Source organism: Primulina tabacum, chromosome 14 (genome assembly GCF_025594145.1).
Source record: "Primulina tabacum isolate GXHZ01 chromosome 14, ASM2559414v2, whole genome shotgun sequence".
In the NCBI taxonomy this organism is placed as follows: Eukaryota; Viridiplantae; Streptophyta; class Magnoliopsida; order Lamiales; family Gesneriaceae; genus Primulina; species Primulina tabacum.
Window position 1 is genome coordinate 34,273,544 of NC_134563.1, and position 15,907 is coordinate 34,289,450.

Sequence of the window (15,907 nt, forward strand, 5' to 3'; positions counted from 1 at the left end):
TTCATTCAATTATTATGATTTTTTTTGTACTGAATCTATTAAACACATCAAATATTATTTATTTAGTATAATATTTTTATACGTGTCACAAACAAAACTCATGTGTTACGCACGTTAAAATTCAAAGTAGAAAAATAAAGCAAACTGACATGTAAACATTTGAAAATGGGAAGAAACAAATTTGTCGTTTTCTTTATTTTTACTTAGATATTTTTAAATAAGTGAAATTAGTTTCTTCTCTCTCTGTTTTTTTTTTTTTAACACATGAACCATATAATAGAATAATAATGTCAAATAAATAATATTTGATGATTTTAATAAAAGAAAGACAAAAACCAAAAAAATCAACTTATATAAATAAAATTACAATTTTACTCATGTTGTAATCAGTTTATATGTTCAGTCACTAATTATACATTTCATATATTATAAATAAAAATGAATTATTCATTGAGATCCAAAGAAAATAAATTTCAGATTATATGAAGATTCTAGCTGGAAAAAAGAAGTCAAAAGGAAGTTGGTCTCCGATTACTCAGCTAACACCTATAAATGAATTCTCTTCACATCAAACACACGTGTGTGTACGTTGAAGAAAGAGAATCGATTTTAGTTCCTTTCATCTATTAGATTAGATATAATTCTAAACAAAATCCCACCAAACTCGACTGCAAATCCGATTCCCGGGAAAGAGGGATTACAGATTCTGCACCCCTCGTGGTTTTACCGATCAACGATGTTCAATTATCAGCAGACGGCGGCTCTGAATTCCTTGGCGGTGTGGGATCGGAGAGAGGACAAGGTTTTCGAGAATTCTTTGGTGGAGATTCCTGATTCGGTGGAGAACAGGTGGCAGATCATAGCTAATCGTATCCCGGGGAAGTCACCGGAAGACGTGATGCATCATTACGAGGCTCTGTTGCACGACGTGGGCCAGATTGATGCAGGTCTCGTCGAGCCCCCGAGTTATCCCGATGGAGCGGCGCCTCTTGGATCGGATGATCGGCCACGGGCTAGGGAAGCGGGTCAGATATCGTTCGGGCCGGGTTCGACACGGAGTAGGCATTGTGACGTTGAGAGGAAGAAGGGCACGCCCTGGACTGAAGAAGAGCATAGGTTCGTTCTTCTTTAACTAGAAATGGATATGCATCTCGTCAATTGTATTTTGCCAGTTGGTTTTAGCAAATTTATGATTGTGAAGTTGCGAGTTGTCATATGGTTGTTGGCCTTATAACCAATTCTCGTAGTTTCTTATGAATCAATGACTTTATGCTTTGTAGTAAATCAATAGTATTTTAATCCTTGTCTATAAATAAGGGGATTTTCAAAGTTCCGACGGGAATTTTGTTTATAAGTTATATCAGGAGGTCTGGGATATAACAGCTAAGCAAACGCTAAGAAATTATTCAGATTTTGAAGAATCTATACGGGCCCAGTTCCAAAGGATCTCTATGTAGGCGGTTTGCATTCTAGATTATGTCGGAGCATTCTTAGAATCAAAGAAAGGCGTATGCTATTATTTGATCTAGAAAAAAGGTATATGATACAGTAATAACAGAAACGATATGGTGGGTATTGTGATTTGAGACATGTGGATAGTTGTGATTAGCACGAGGGCATTAAGAGATAATAGTAAAGATTTGTTAATCGATACCAGAATCCAAGGTTGCATTTAATTCACATCTCTTTGCTTTACATGTGGTAAAGGCATACTATCTGGCATTTCATGATAGAGACTGTTGGGCTGTATAAATGAAAAATATTCAAACGATGAGTTTAATGGTGACACAAATGCTAACATAGATGAATGGTTAGGTGAGGATGGATCTAATTAAAAGTTAGCGTATTAGAGGAAGGATTTGGTGGCAGTGACAAATAATAAACAGGAGCCAATGTATACGGAATTTCACATTTGGTGTGCTTAAGCTGCAAGATTGTAACTTGATCACTGACGTCATGCTTGGTCGAACTTCTTATTTTTCACAGCTTGAGTGTTTTGAAAGTATGAATGATTTCTGTGTATGGAAAGTAAATGGGAGCTGATGTTTTTATTTTGTGATATAAATGTGAGTTCACGTAGATATATGGATGTGCACGAAAGATTATAAAATTTAAAATAGTGTTTGTGGAGTTTGCTTTTAAAAATATTGACACAATGATGGCGGCAGTAACTTGATTAAAAAATCAGATAGAAATCGATGAAAAGAAACGACTAATAGTCGGTGCAGTTGATCATCCTTGTGTGTGCATAACTTGATGCATCAGAATTCAGAAAGTCTATTTTACTATAATTTGTGATCCGTTCTTAATATAAACTCATCTGCATCAACTTTTACAGGTTATTTTTAGAAGGGCTGGATAGATTTGGCAAAGGTGACTGGAGAAGCATTTCAAGAAATGTAGTCATCACAAGAACTCCGACGCAAGTTGCTAGTCACGCTCAGAAATATTATATACGTCAATCTGCAGCAAAGAAAGAACGAAAAAGGTCTAGCATTCATGACATCACGACCTCAGTCGAAAGCTTAACCGTGCCTGCGCAGCCAAGTCTCCCTGCCCCAAATCAAAGAAGCTTCCAAACCTTCCAGTTTCAAGATGCAGCTCGGTAAAATAGACATTAGTTGTATTAGAAAGGGTTGCAGATTACAACATTTTAATTTTGTAAAAAGTTTTTTTTAAGCTTTTTAGTTTCGGTGTTTGTATAGGTTTATTATTATTATTCGGTGGATTTGGAGGTTAAATGCAGTTGATTTGCTTAGATATATTCAGATGTAAATAATTACCTAAATGTAATTTAACTTTAAATTTGATCTTATATAATATCGTCAGTTTTTGAAATATATTTTAAATTTTTTTCTATTTTTCGTTTTGAACTCGAGATCGCTTATTTTGGGAGTTGGGTGCGAACCACTGGACCGGACCCAATGGAAGATCCGTGGCTGCTGTTTTGTGTACGGCTATTTTATTCTCGGTGACTGACACAGAAACTTTATGTGAGGTTGTTTTATAGATTAATTTTGTGAGATTATATCTGATTTAACACATGAAAAAATATCATTTTTATATAGAAAATATTAATTTTTATGATAATTATAAATTCATCTTATAAATAAAAATCAATAAAATCGTCTTCTAAAAGATTTACTTAAAGATTAGTTAAGCAAAGACATCAATTGCCGGACATATATAGTCAATAGTAGGTCTCTTGTGAGACGATCTCATGAATCTTTATATGTGATATGAGTCAATCCATACGATATTCACAATAAAAGTTAATACTCTTAGCATAAAAATAATATTTTTTTATGGATGATCCAAATAAGATATCTGTCTCACAAAATACGACTCGTAAGACCGTCTCACACAAGTTTTTGCCTATAGTAAGTGGTCTTTGATTCTTATCCAAAATCAATAAAATTAATGGCATCATGGAGATTGGAGAGTGGTATTTTTTAGGAAAAATATTTATATGTTTAGGTACCAAAATAAATTATTCTAAAAATCTTAAATTCCAACGTTAGTCACGCCGCAAAACAGTGGATAAAATATAAATCTTATAAAGAATATTGAATCTTCAAGCATTTATTTATTCGTTTAAATTTAAATGAATAGTAATTTGAGCTTTCACACAGTTTTTTGAATATATTTTATCGTCGATAATTTAGAAATAAATTGTGATAAAATAAATAATTAGAAAACTGAAACAGTGAAATATATATAATATAATATCTGGTCGACTCAATCTTGTGAAATAAATCGTATCCCACAATATTTGTTTATATGAAGAAGACTCCAGAGTGACGTGGCTAACCAAGTCAAAAACAAAGCTGGACTCTTCATTATGAACAGTGGTGAAATATATAAGAAACGTGCGATTAAACAACTCCACACACACACACACACACACACACACGCACACACACACATATATATATATTTCCCAGTGAAATCTTTAGTTGTAAACCCCACAATTCAAAGAAATTTCCACACGGTTTCTTCACGATGTACGCCAATTTCCACAATCACTCGGTGACATGGGATAGGAGAGAGGACAAGATTTTCGAGAATTGTCTGGCGGAGATTCCTGATTGTGTAGAGAACAGGTGGCATTTGATCGCTCGACGTATCCCAGGGAAGTCGCCGGAAGACGTGTTGGTTCATTACGAGGCTCTGTTGTTCGATTTGAGGCAGATTCATTCCGGTATGATCGAGCCTCCTAGTTATCCCGAACAAACGGTGTCTCTTGGTTGGGATGATCGGTCACGGTTGAGGGATTCTGGCCAGATATCGTTCGCGTCGTCTCCGGCTCGGAGCAGCCATCTCGACGTCGAGCGGAAGAAGGGGACGCCTTGGACAGAACACGAGCACAGGTTTTTTTTAACCCTTCCGAATTAATTTGCATCACTTTCGAAAGTATTTCTTTTTAACAGTGTCGTGGATCTTTGTTCGTTTATGTGAAACGAATTTAATATTTATTCTCCTATTTGCGGAGGATGTTAGAGATTGGAAAGAGTTGCTCATAGGATGTTACCATATTTGTGGATAGAAAATTGCTTGAAGCTATCTTGATGGTTGAACGAGAAGGTCCAAAGATCATGGAGGCGACAATATTAGTCGTAAAAATAATTATGGAAAATTAAGTCTAAGAAGGAGGCGATAAAATAAGCTTTTGTTTATAAAGTCTTCTATAACCATCTGTATTTTAAGAATGATGTTTTGGGAAAGATAAAGAGGAAAAAAGAAAGATTCATGGTATCTGTTGATTCAAGAAAGCCTTGGAGAAAAGACATTGATTTAGTCATTGGAAGGATCCTATGGTGAACTATGATCAGAACTAGCTTTTTTTAAGATTTCCCCTCAGATACTGCCATCGAGATTGTAACTTGAAGATTGAGATATCTACAACTTGCAAGTGTGTGTAGATAATTGATTTTGGGTTAAATATTTTGCTTTGTGGGGTTTGTTTTTTTAAGGTGAATGATGTAAAGTTGTTGAAAAGCTTGATTGTAGAAGTGGATAAAATTTAACAATAAAAATCAAAGAAACTAAAGTATACTAGTTGATGCAGATCATTCATTGTCTTTACTTGTGGCTACTGAAAATGAGATAGTTGGCGTGAAACTCTTGAAAGGAAAATGTAGACTATTGTTCGACTAACTATGATTTATGGCTCGAAGTGTTGAGCCACTACAAGACTACATATGCATGCAGACATACGTATGTTTAGGTAGATGTGTGCCAAAATGCGCGAGGAAGATATCATAGATCTTGGTTTAAGAGATGTCATGAGTGAAAATCGTTTAATTTGGAGAATTAATATTCATGTAATCGATCTCGCAACTAGCGAGAATGTGCTAGGATGACGATGCTTGTTGTTTACTTTTTCTAAAATTTTAATTTTCACCCCGTTAAATATATTAACTTGCCCCCATCCAGAACTTGGGTCTGTCCTGTTGATACCATGTGTTGCATTATGTGCTTGTGATCCATTCCGTATATGATGGAACTCATCCACATCAACTTTTACAGGCTATTTTTACTCGGGCTCAAAACATACGGCAAAGGCGACTGGAGAAGCATATCAAGAAACCTAATCGTCACAAAAACCCCAACCCAAGTTGCTAGTCATGCTCAGAAATACTTCCTTCGTCAATCTGATGACAAAAAAGTAAAAAAGAGATCGAGCATACACGACATCACAACTACAAGCGATAGCTTAACCGTGCCCGCACAGCCGAATTTCCCTGTCCCAGATCAAGCAAAATTTCAATATTTCCCGTCTCCATATGATGTTTCATAAATCAACATCCGTATCTTCTAGTTAAAGTTGACTTATCATTGCTGTTTAACTTTGCAACGGGGGTTTTTTTTTTTTTGTTTCGTTTTTCTCGGAGTTTTTTTTCTTCACCTCGACTTTATTTTTTTATTTGTTATAGTACATTAGAGATGAATGCTTTTTAAAATACTCTTCTAAGGCTAGCGATTAGAGTTTATGGCAGTGATATGATCTATTATACATAAATGGACAAGAAGTATAATTGTCGCAAGGCAAGAAATACGATTCTTTTTTTGTTTTTTTTAATTGCTATAATTTTTAATTGATACATCTATTACTATCTATATTATATTATTAAATTTGATATTTTTAGAGTGACTAATTTTTAGTGTTGTGGTCTCTTTTAATAATTATATATATTAATAAAGTGTTAAAACTTTAATATAAGTATCAGATAGCTTAGCGGATAGAAACTTGTTTTCCTAAGCTTCAAGTTATAGTTTCAATTTGTACTTTGGTTTTTTTTTTCCCTTAATTTTTTTATTTATTTTTTTTAATTCATATATCAAAATTATAGTGTAGTCTTTCGCTATTTCTTATAACTAGTTTCTTTGTACATGCGATGCGTGTGTACACAGTCTTTTTATCATTATCGATGGACTAAAGTGAAATTTGACAAATTATGGAGGGATTAAATTGATATTTGAATTGTTGAAATAAAAAAATAAAAATAAAAGTGTGTCGAAATTTTTAAAAACAAAAAAACAAAATTGTAATATTAATATCATATAAGGGTAAAGTCGGAAGAAAAAATTGATATCTTTCTTAGGTAGTTACTATCACGTCCTCATCTTTAATAAAATATAATAAATTACGTAGTATATAATTAAATATTATGATTATTTGAATGACAAAGTAGATGAATATGTAATAATATTAATAGAAAAGATAGAATGCTACTAATTTAATAATATAATAAAATCACTTTTTAACCATAAATTGTTATTGTTTGTATAATGATTGCTTGATTTGTTACCAAACACATGTAATGATTTTTCCATAAGAAGGTTGGAATGACAATTAAATTACACCAATCTATTGAAATCTTTAAGATAAATCGACGCAAACATGTTAGGAAAGTCGCATATTTTTTGGTAGAACTAATTGAAAGATTCAAAAATCATATGGTAACATATACTGTTTCTTTATATTAATGTGTATATAAATCATTGAAAGCTTGTCACCTAAAATTGATTGATTTTTCACCATTGATATTATTCTGCAATGGAAAACGGGTCTCCTGATCCAGTACAAATTTTCTAAATTCACTCAGTTTCTCTCCTTTTTTTTCCACTACAAATTTGAAATCTGAAATAATTTTCTATGTAATATTGCAGGTCACAGTTCTGGCTATGAATATCCGTCGTTGTGAACATTGCCGAACGAAATTGAAGGAGAAATTACTCAAAATGCCCGGTAAACAATTCACGCACTTCATGAAAATATTACTGATTTATAATTTTAATTATGGCAAAAACTTGTGTGAGACGGTCTCACGTCTCATATTTTGTGAGACGGGTTTCTATTTAGATCATCCATGAAAAAATATTACTTTTTTTATTCTAAGAGTATTATTTTTTATTATGAATATCGGCAGTGTTGACCCGTCTCACAAGTAAAAATTCGTGAGACCGTCTCACAAGAGACATACTCTTTAATTATTTACTTTATATTATTGTTTTGTAGGTGTGAATTCGTGTGATATGGACATAGAAAACAATCTTGTGCTAGTCATGGGAACATTGGATCCAATGATATTGGCAAAAGACGTCGCCAAATTAGGCAAAAGAGTAGAACTTTTATCTTACGATAAATATCCCAAAAACTTCAAAGGAAAATCAGAGTGTAATAAGACCAAAAGAAGTGTTCAAGAAAGGGGAGAGAAGCAAAAGAATGTCCCTTGCAATCCTCTTCTTAAAAATGAGAAGACATGCATGGATTATTTCTGCAAAGTTCATCCAAAGTTTCGTAATGTTGTTGAGTCTAAGCCAGTCGATAATTGTGCTACACCACCAAACTTGTTTTCAATGGATGGGAGATTTGGACCCAATGGTTATTCGGGTTATAACCGGGGATCATATGCATGTTACCCATTTAGACGTATGTAGAAATCGGATCGTGCTATATATTTAGGGTCGGATACACTTGAGGTAGAACTCCAAAAAGTGTAATTTTCAAGTGTAAATAAATTATGTACATGCTCTTAATTGTGAGTAAGATAAATTTGTTGGTGTTCCTTTACTTCTTCAATTGTGTTTTAGTCTTAGTTTATGTTTTTGAAGAAAAAAACACATATGAAAGCAAATATTTACGTCCCTCTTTGCTTTCATATGTGTTTTTTTCCCGGGGGGAGGGGGGAATCTATTATTTTTATAATTGTTAAATATTTTTAAAAGATTTTCGATACATTAATTGATTTTATTAAAACATTTTTAGAATACATTTGGACTAGTATTTTTTTTCCAAAAAAAAAAAATATGTTCATAAAATCAAAAGTATTCAAAGGGTCTCTGAAAAAAAGTACTCAAAAGACAGACAATACATGCAACTTTGGAATTTGACACATGTTTCTTTACTGAGATAAAAAAAAATATATATATACTGTTTAACTAATCTATACATATTAATAACTATTTCTAGACAGAGATGTTCGATTTTTGATTTTTTTGGTTTTCGATTTTAGAATTATATAATTTGATATCCGAACTATTTTTCTTCGGTTCGATTTGGTTATTTCAGTCGGTTAATTCGGTTTTGATACAATTATTAATTTCTTAGTAAAATATTTAAATATAAAATTTAAATGAATTAAATAAAAAAATCAACTAAAAATATACTTGATTCACTAAATATCATATAAAATATATATAATATAAATACAATTATTAATTTAATGAAATTTCTATTTTTTCGGTCGGTTCCATTTTGACATATAGAATTCGAAATCGAATCAAATAAGCTTTGGTTCCAACATTTATATCAGAATTACAAAATTCGACTTTCGGTTTTTTCAATTTTATCCAAAGTTTAAAATCATACTTCTAGACTTTAGGAGAGAGCTCCTAAAACAAATTTAAAAATTAAAGAATATTGTTGTTTGTGACTTTTTGTATAAAAAAAAAGTAATTTACTTAGTTGCATTTTTACAACTGTAACTAAATCCAAATAATTAAATTTAAATAATTCTGGGTATTAGAACAATGTAATGATAAATACCCGACCCGACCCCGACGTTATTCTCGGTAGCAAAGAGCATAAACCAAGCGAAGTTCCCTTGTCCAACTCCATTTCACACACCCAAACATTGTTCGTCTAATCCTCTCAGACCTTACCAATCGATCGTCAAATCGGCCGATTCTGGATTTTTATAGTGGAATCGGTGACGGAACGAACATAATGGTGTCGGCTAACAGAGAGATGGTGGTCTACTGCTTCGACACTCTGGTGGCGCACTACAACAGCGAACAAGCTCCGCCCCCTGCTTTTGATGAGGGTCAACAGTATGCGAATTCCATTCTATGTTTCTGAATTTCTTTTTTCGGGTATTTTATGGAATTAAGTTTGGTGGATATGATTGGGAGCATCAAATTTTGATTAAAATTATAATTTTATTGCTTTACCTCTTAAAATTATATTAAATTGTGACCGATCAATCTATGGATCCGGTCAAAATTATTTAACAAACATTTCTCTGTGATGCTTGGCTTGTAGTATTTCATCTGTTTGTTTTTATTTCTGTTTTCTTCTGTTAAGGAATCGTGATTTACATAATTTTAGTTTCTGTGAAATTAAACGGTTGTTATTTGCTTGGCAGTCAGCGTCCTTGAACAATTGTTCCTTGTACAACCTACATGTTTTCACTATCGGAAACAGGTGTTCCATCCCTTATTGAGTTGAGGAGTTGGGAAAAAATTAATAGTAACTGGTGTCTTGATCATACTTTAGTGTTAAGATGCTAAACATTCATATCTTAGTTTTCATTTTTCTAAAAAATTTCATGCTTTACACTGGTGATGGTTACCCTTTTTGTCTCTTAATTAAATAAAATATTGGTTTAGTGTTTCAATTTGTGAGGTTTTTGCTGTAAAATAAAGTGCATGGCGACCAAGCAGAAATTTTTTGATATATGACATATACCTCTCTCAAAGTTTACTCTGGTTTCAGCCCCTTGTTTGTGACTTGGAAGAAAACAGTAAATGGCGGGGAGCCTCGATTACGTGGATGCATAGGAACTCTCGAAGCTCGTGGCTTAATTAATGGATTCAAGGACTATGCTTTGACAAGGTTGTTTGCATTAGATATATTGATCCATTGTACTGCATGTCTGCTTTGCTTGGTGTTTGGCATTTTTAGGATATTAGGCATATTTAGTGTTCTCATATGTTTTCTTGAATCATATGTTGAATCTGATGATCCTATCATGCACACTATGAATTCAGATTGACACTTGTGATTTTGATCCACGGGTGAGGTTTAGCAAGACTTAGTGCCATGATAGAAGTGGTTCCAGTTCCATATGCTCATTCCTGAATTCTCGATTTTCCATCTTTTACTGCATTTTTGTGCATCTCATTGTCTCCTTCCTAATCAGCTTGTATAAGCTATGTCTGTTGAGAAGTATGCGATAGAAATTGGTCTACAATGGAGCCAGATAAAATTTACATATCCTTCCTGCCAGTGAAGTTGAGAGTCTTGTGCTTAAACATATTTATATACATTTTTTCTTGCGTATAAACTCATTTCTTTCTCAAGTCATCAATGGAATTTGGAGCATTTTACAGTGTTTAATTTCTAATTAGTCTGTGGGAACAGAATTATGAATAATTCATGTGATTAACATCTTATTGTGCTCGGCTATTACTAATTTAGATCGTCTTAGTCAAAAGCATTGCCGCAATAGTCGGAAGCATCGGTAATGCAGATGTTTGTCTTTTCCTTTATCATTAAGCATCTTATATAATTTTTCACATTTTACAGTGCCCTGAAAGACCGACGATTTCCCCCTATACAAGCAAAGGAGTTACCTAACTTGGAATGTACAGTTTCCATCCTGATTAATTATGAAATTGCTCGTGACTACCTTGACTGGGAGGTTAGAGCGTTCATGAAATTTAATCTGTTGTGAAATTTGTGTAAATGCATGTATGCCTGATGTCCAACTTTCGGGTTTGACATGTATCGAACTATACAGATGATGTGCATTTGGCCTTAAATGTTTCCGTTAAAATCTTATTCTGAAATCTCTAGTATTTACATTGTCCTGGCAGGTTGGGAAGCATGGGATAATTATTGAGTTTACTGATCCTGATTACAATACAGCACGTAGCGCTACCTACTTGCCTGAGGTTGCTGCCCATGAAGGTGACATCTGATCCTTTTGATTTCTCCCTTCATACAAAACTCGACTCTAAAATACTCATGCTCTGTAAATCCCTACCCTGGAAATTCTAAGTGAACCACTCACCCATATGGAAGACTGTTCACTACTGCCTAGTGCATACCGTCTAGCTCCAAGCTAACGATATTTAACTTGTTTTTATTATTTTAGGCTGGACAAAGATTGAAGCGATAGACTCGTTAATGAGGAAGGCCGGCTACAACGGCCTCATAACCGAACCCCTGAGAAGACGTATTCGACTAACACGTTACCAGAGCACTCTATTTACCATGCAATACGGTGACTATGTTGCCTATGTGAAGACAACTCGAGGTGCCGCTCCGACTATTTCTGGGGCAAAACCGAGCAATTGCTGGTAATTGCTCCACCTTCCGTTTAAGCCTCGAACTCTATTTGGCTGCTGATAAGGGATTAATTGCAAATGTACCAAATTCCATAAGATCCATTTCATTGTCAAGATACTACTTATTTAAACTTCCCCAAATGGAACTTTGGTCTCTCTCATGGTATGCAATGATGATCATATTTGGCTTAATTGTTGATTTAAAACGTTTTATCATATTCTCTGTCTTTGAGAAAAAGAATGAGGTAAGGGAGTAAAAATTTTGTGGTTTCTAATGGTATTTACATGTCTAGTTATAAATGATGTTTAACCTCATTTGGAACCGAAGGTCCAACAACATTTTAAATACAATATTTTATTATAATCACATTACCCCAAGTATGGACCTAAGAATCTGAAATTCTATGAAATTTACATAAGTCGGTCTTATTTTCTAATCATGTGAATAAGTCTAACTCCACGTAAAAGGCTGATTATTTTTTTATTACAAGCGTATGTACTGTTTGCAATATTCGATTCGAAAGCACCAAATTCAGAAAATTTTATGTATTCAACTGCGGAAAACTTGAAGTGATCGAGCCAAGCGAATTGATGTCTAATTATTAGTTTGTATTTAGTACTAACACCTTCTCAAAAAAGCGTTCTAAATCATACAAATTTCAAGTAATCGCAAAGCAAGCTTTGATGTATGTAATTAGAGCAAAATTCAGTAAATACACTGTCAGAAGGACCAGAACCGCAAAATCCAATTGAATGCTAGGAAAATTTCGAAGTCTTAGAAACATAAAACAGAATAGCCTTGACGACTTCGTAACAATTCAAGAATATTCATACACTAGTTGATCATATAAAACTTATTCAACACTCCCTCAAAACACAGCAGGTTCCCTTCCCGAAGCCCCAAAAAAAGCCACAAATAAAACACCAAGCTGCATTTCAGATCAGGGTGTTGGTTGTTGTCAATGTCCCTTGAACATTCGCGGGTTGTTTGTAACATGCCTTGTCCTCAGCTTTACCACCTTTCTTCCTGCAAATTTCTTAGCCTGCTCGCGCATTGGTGTATCTCGTCTGGAGTCATATTCTTAATGCAGACTACACGCTCATTCTTGTTTACTGTATTACAAATAAATAATAAACGAATCACTTGCATCAGCAACAAGAACACAAAACAACGTAGCTGGTGAATAATTGGCAAGTATGGTCAGTTTGCATGTTATATGTCAAGTCTATCCTATGTCCGAATACTACTGGAACTGGAGATTTTGTTTTCTATCTCATAAGAGTATGGCTCGTTGTATCTAAAACCATTCTTCGCAGTAAAAAAGATTTTAAAGAAGAATTGTAATTCTTCTCACTGTGATTTGGTGTTTCAGCTCAATGGAAGCCATCATCATCATTCATGGACGATACATCAGTCTTCAGCATCCAAGTTAGTTTGGGGCTTCTGTCACAATAATACCCAAAAAAAAAGAAAAGAAATAAATACATCATTCCCTCATTAATATTACCGCTTAGGCGGCATAACATGATGCACAAAGTCACTGTTTCTGGTAAAGAAAGCGGTTCTGAACAACTTGATCTCGTCATTCTTCTTTGATTAGAAGTCTCGAGTATTCTAAACTACTAAAGAGTTAATACAATAAAGATCAAGAAATAAAGATGATCGATTATAGTTCCAGTATTTTTTGATAATTAAAAAACTCAAGTTTCTTTATTTTTCTTTCAAACATGTCGAAACACATTCCCCCTTTTTATGTCAAATTTGGAATCTCCATTTTTCCGATGTTCTCAATTTATGTTGCAAAATCAGTATTTCGGAAAATGGTCCGATTAGTTTCACCTTTTTCCACTTAGAATATCAGTTAAAAATGGATAACAAACAGCCAAATTTCGTTTTTCCCAGCTGAAAAAAGTTAAAGACAAAAAAATAACAGAAACCAAATAAAAACTCTCCCATATCAAAGAGATGTTACCACAAACCCTAATCCAATTTGAGTATATTTTTCCATACGAACATTTCCAACACATATGTGCGCGCACTAAAACATTCACACACATACAACAAGACATAAAGAGAGGTTTGAGATCTCACTATATAACCCCTTTAAAAGAGGATGATAACCACGATTAAGTTCAGTGATCACCTCCAGATGGGGATTTTTTTCTCTAAAAGCTGGAAGATGAGATTCCATAAATTCCCTAAATTGAAAATCAAAATACTCAGTCCTGTTTATAAGTTATATAACGAAATAATCGGTGCCATTTGACTCATTAAAACTTAAGTTGTTTACCCATTTCCGTATGCATAAGATGACCGTGAAAAAATTCCTATGTTTGAGTCTTTCTTAGGATATGCAAATCTAGCCACTACATATTACCATAAGATGTAATAACTACACAGCAATGTGTTGTGCCACTATTCGAGAAATGAATTGTGGACTATCATCGGATAAGTTTAGACTTAGCTTTTAAACAAGGGAAAAGAGTAAACTTTAAATTATAATAGAGAATGAAGGGTATTCATTCGTAACAATACCAAAATTGCACTTAAAAGAAACAGTAACTAAATGTGTTAATCTCTAAGCTCACAAAAGCTTTGTCCATCACAAGAATAGCCACAGCCACTCATTGAGAAAAATGAAAGGTGGAAGGAGACCCTGCGCTACCTACATTGGAGGGTTTGCACATGCCTGTATTTTTCATATCTAAGGAATTAAGGATATATCACTAGTATCCTTATCATACCATATACCACCCATTTTTTGCAATTTTAGACACCCATTTGAACACACTAAGTCCTATTTCTCGCACTATTGTGTGAACATAGATATCGAATTTTATGGGATACATATAAACAAGCATAATGTCACAATCTATGGAATCGGTGTTTTCAAACATCTTCATCTTCTTATAATGTGCAACAATTAAACTTTTCAGGGCTATGACCAGTCCAACTGCACAGTGTTTCAAAATAAACTTTGTGGCTAGAAAATTTTTGACATAACCTTCCGTAAGTTGGACATACCAAAAAACCAGACAACAATTTTTATAATAAAAATACTCAAATGTAAAACAAACAGCACAAATATAAACCTTAAAAATACTCAAATCAGTCAAATGTAAAACCAACAGCACAAGTATAAACTTATAGCAGCCCTGGCTAGGACTAAACAGATAAAGTCATATGTAGTGCACACTGGCTCAAACACACCAACATAAAGTCTAAACAGAGGAAATAAAAACCGAAACACAATACACATTCTTGGGGAATCTCCACGATAAATTTATAAAACTCCGACATAAGATATATATATATATATATATATATAATGGTTACAGAGCAAACTAAAGAATTCATTCTAGTATTCTACATCTTCTTTCCCATTCCCCTATATAACCAAAACTTCAAAACAACGGGGCTACTCCTTTTCTTTATTACGGGTCAGGTAAACTAAGGTTCTTGAAACCAAACCCAACAAAATTTCCATCTTCATTTTCTCGTAATGCACGACAAGAATTCCACCAATCAAACTTTTTCCCTCCAATCCTATGAATATCATTAATCCTTCAAAAGTGAATTCCTTAAACAAAAAACTACCGAGACCCATAAACCAGCTGAAAAAGCCTATTAAAAATAATAATCTACGAACTGAACAAATAAAACTAACAACTCGAACAATTGTTGAAAGATCAATTGACCTGATTCCTCTGCTGCTGCCCGCCAATTACATAAACTCACAACGAGCTTTTGTAGTTGCCACACACCTCTCAATGACAGTTCCGATTCTTCTCTTCAAAAATCGCAGCTTCCCCAACACTGCTATTCAATTCAAACTCTGAAAAAAGGGAACGCCACGAGGAAAAGAAAAATGGGGGGCATGCAGGTTAATTTGGTAATTTGCGCAAAGTCGTTATAAAATATAAAACGTGTTGAACTAACGATTTTTGGAATTCTTGAACCGGTTCTATCGAGGAAAGGATCAACGCTGCCAAACCTCGAAGGCAATAATGTGTGTGAGACCTCTCAATTGAAAAAATTTAACATTTTATTAATATATATAATTATTAAAACATACTATGATATCAAAATTAGTTACTCTAAGTCTTAAACTTAATAAAATAGTATATATATATATATATAATCACATTTATTTTAAAACTAAAAATCTTGTTTATATTCTGAAAATAATGTATACAATTAAGTTTTATATATATATATAATCACATTTATTTTAAAACTAAAAATCTTGTTTATATTCTGAAAATAATGTATACAATTAAGTTTTATTATTATTATTTATTAAGTTATGATTTTATTGTTTTATTATAT

General features: G+C 33.4%; 3 protein-coding genes and 1 long non-coding RNA gene across 4 annotated transcripts; 3 read left to right on the forward strand and 1 right to left on the reverse strand.

The window, feature by feature from the left end:
- Positions 1-555: 555 nt before the first annotated feature.
- Positions 556-2,842, forward strand: LOC142524927 (transcription factor DIVARICATA-like). Its single transcript, XM_075629088.1, has 2 exons — positions 556-1,116; positions 2,339-2,842. The coding sequence occupies exons 1-2, from the start codon at positions 737-739 to the stop codon at positions 2,607-2,609; spliced, it is 651 nt and encodes a 216-aa protein (XP_075485203.1). The 5' UTR covers positions 556-736; the 3' UTR covers positions 2,610-2,842.
- Positions 2,843-3,940: 1,098 nt separating this feature from the next.
- Positions 3,941-6,020, forward strand: LOC142524928 (transcription factor DIVARICATA-like). The gene is made up of 2 exons (XM_075629089.1): positions 3,941-4,370; positions 5,530-6,020. Exons 1-2 carry the CDS (start codon positions 4,003-4,005, stop codon positions 5,798-5,800), a joined length of 639 nt encoding a protein of 212 aa, XP_075485204.1. The 5' UTR covers positions 3,941-4,002; the 3' UTR covers positions 5,801-6,020.
- A 3,055-nt stretch (positions 6,021-9,075) lies between these two features.
- LOC142525203 (uncharacterized protein At2g38710-like) lies at positions 9,076-11,769 on the forward strand. The gene is made up of 5 exons (XM_075629392.1): positions 9,076-9,336; positions 10,001-10,120; positions 10,814-10,928; positions 11,104-11,197; positions 11,385-11,769. The coding sequence occupies exons 1-5, from the start codon at positions 9,233-9,235 to the stop codon at positions 11,591-11,593; spliced, it is 642 nt and encodes a 213-aa protein (XP_075485507.1). The 5' UTR covers positions 9,076-9,232; the 3' UTR covers positions 11,594-11,769.
- A 594-nt stretch (positions 11,770-12,363) lies between these two features.
- On the reverse strand, positions 12,364-15,549 carry LOC142525661 (uncharacterized). The gene is made up of 3 exons (XR_012815122.1): positions 15,277-15,549; positions 12,933-13,021; positions 12,364-12,690 (listed from the first exon to the last, which is right to left on the reverse strand). It is a non-coding gene; the product is annotated as an uncharacterized LOC142525661 (long non-coding RNA).
- Positions 15,550-15,907: the final 358 nt, after the last annotated feature.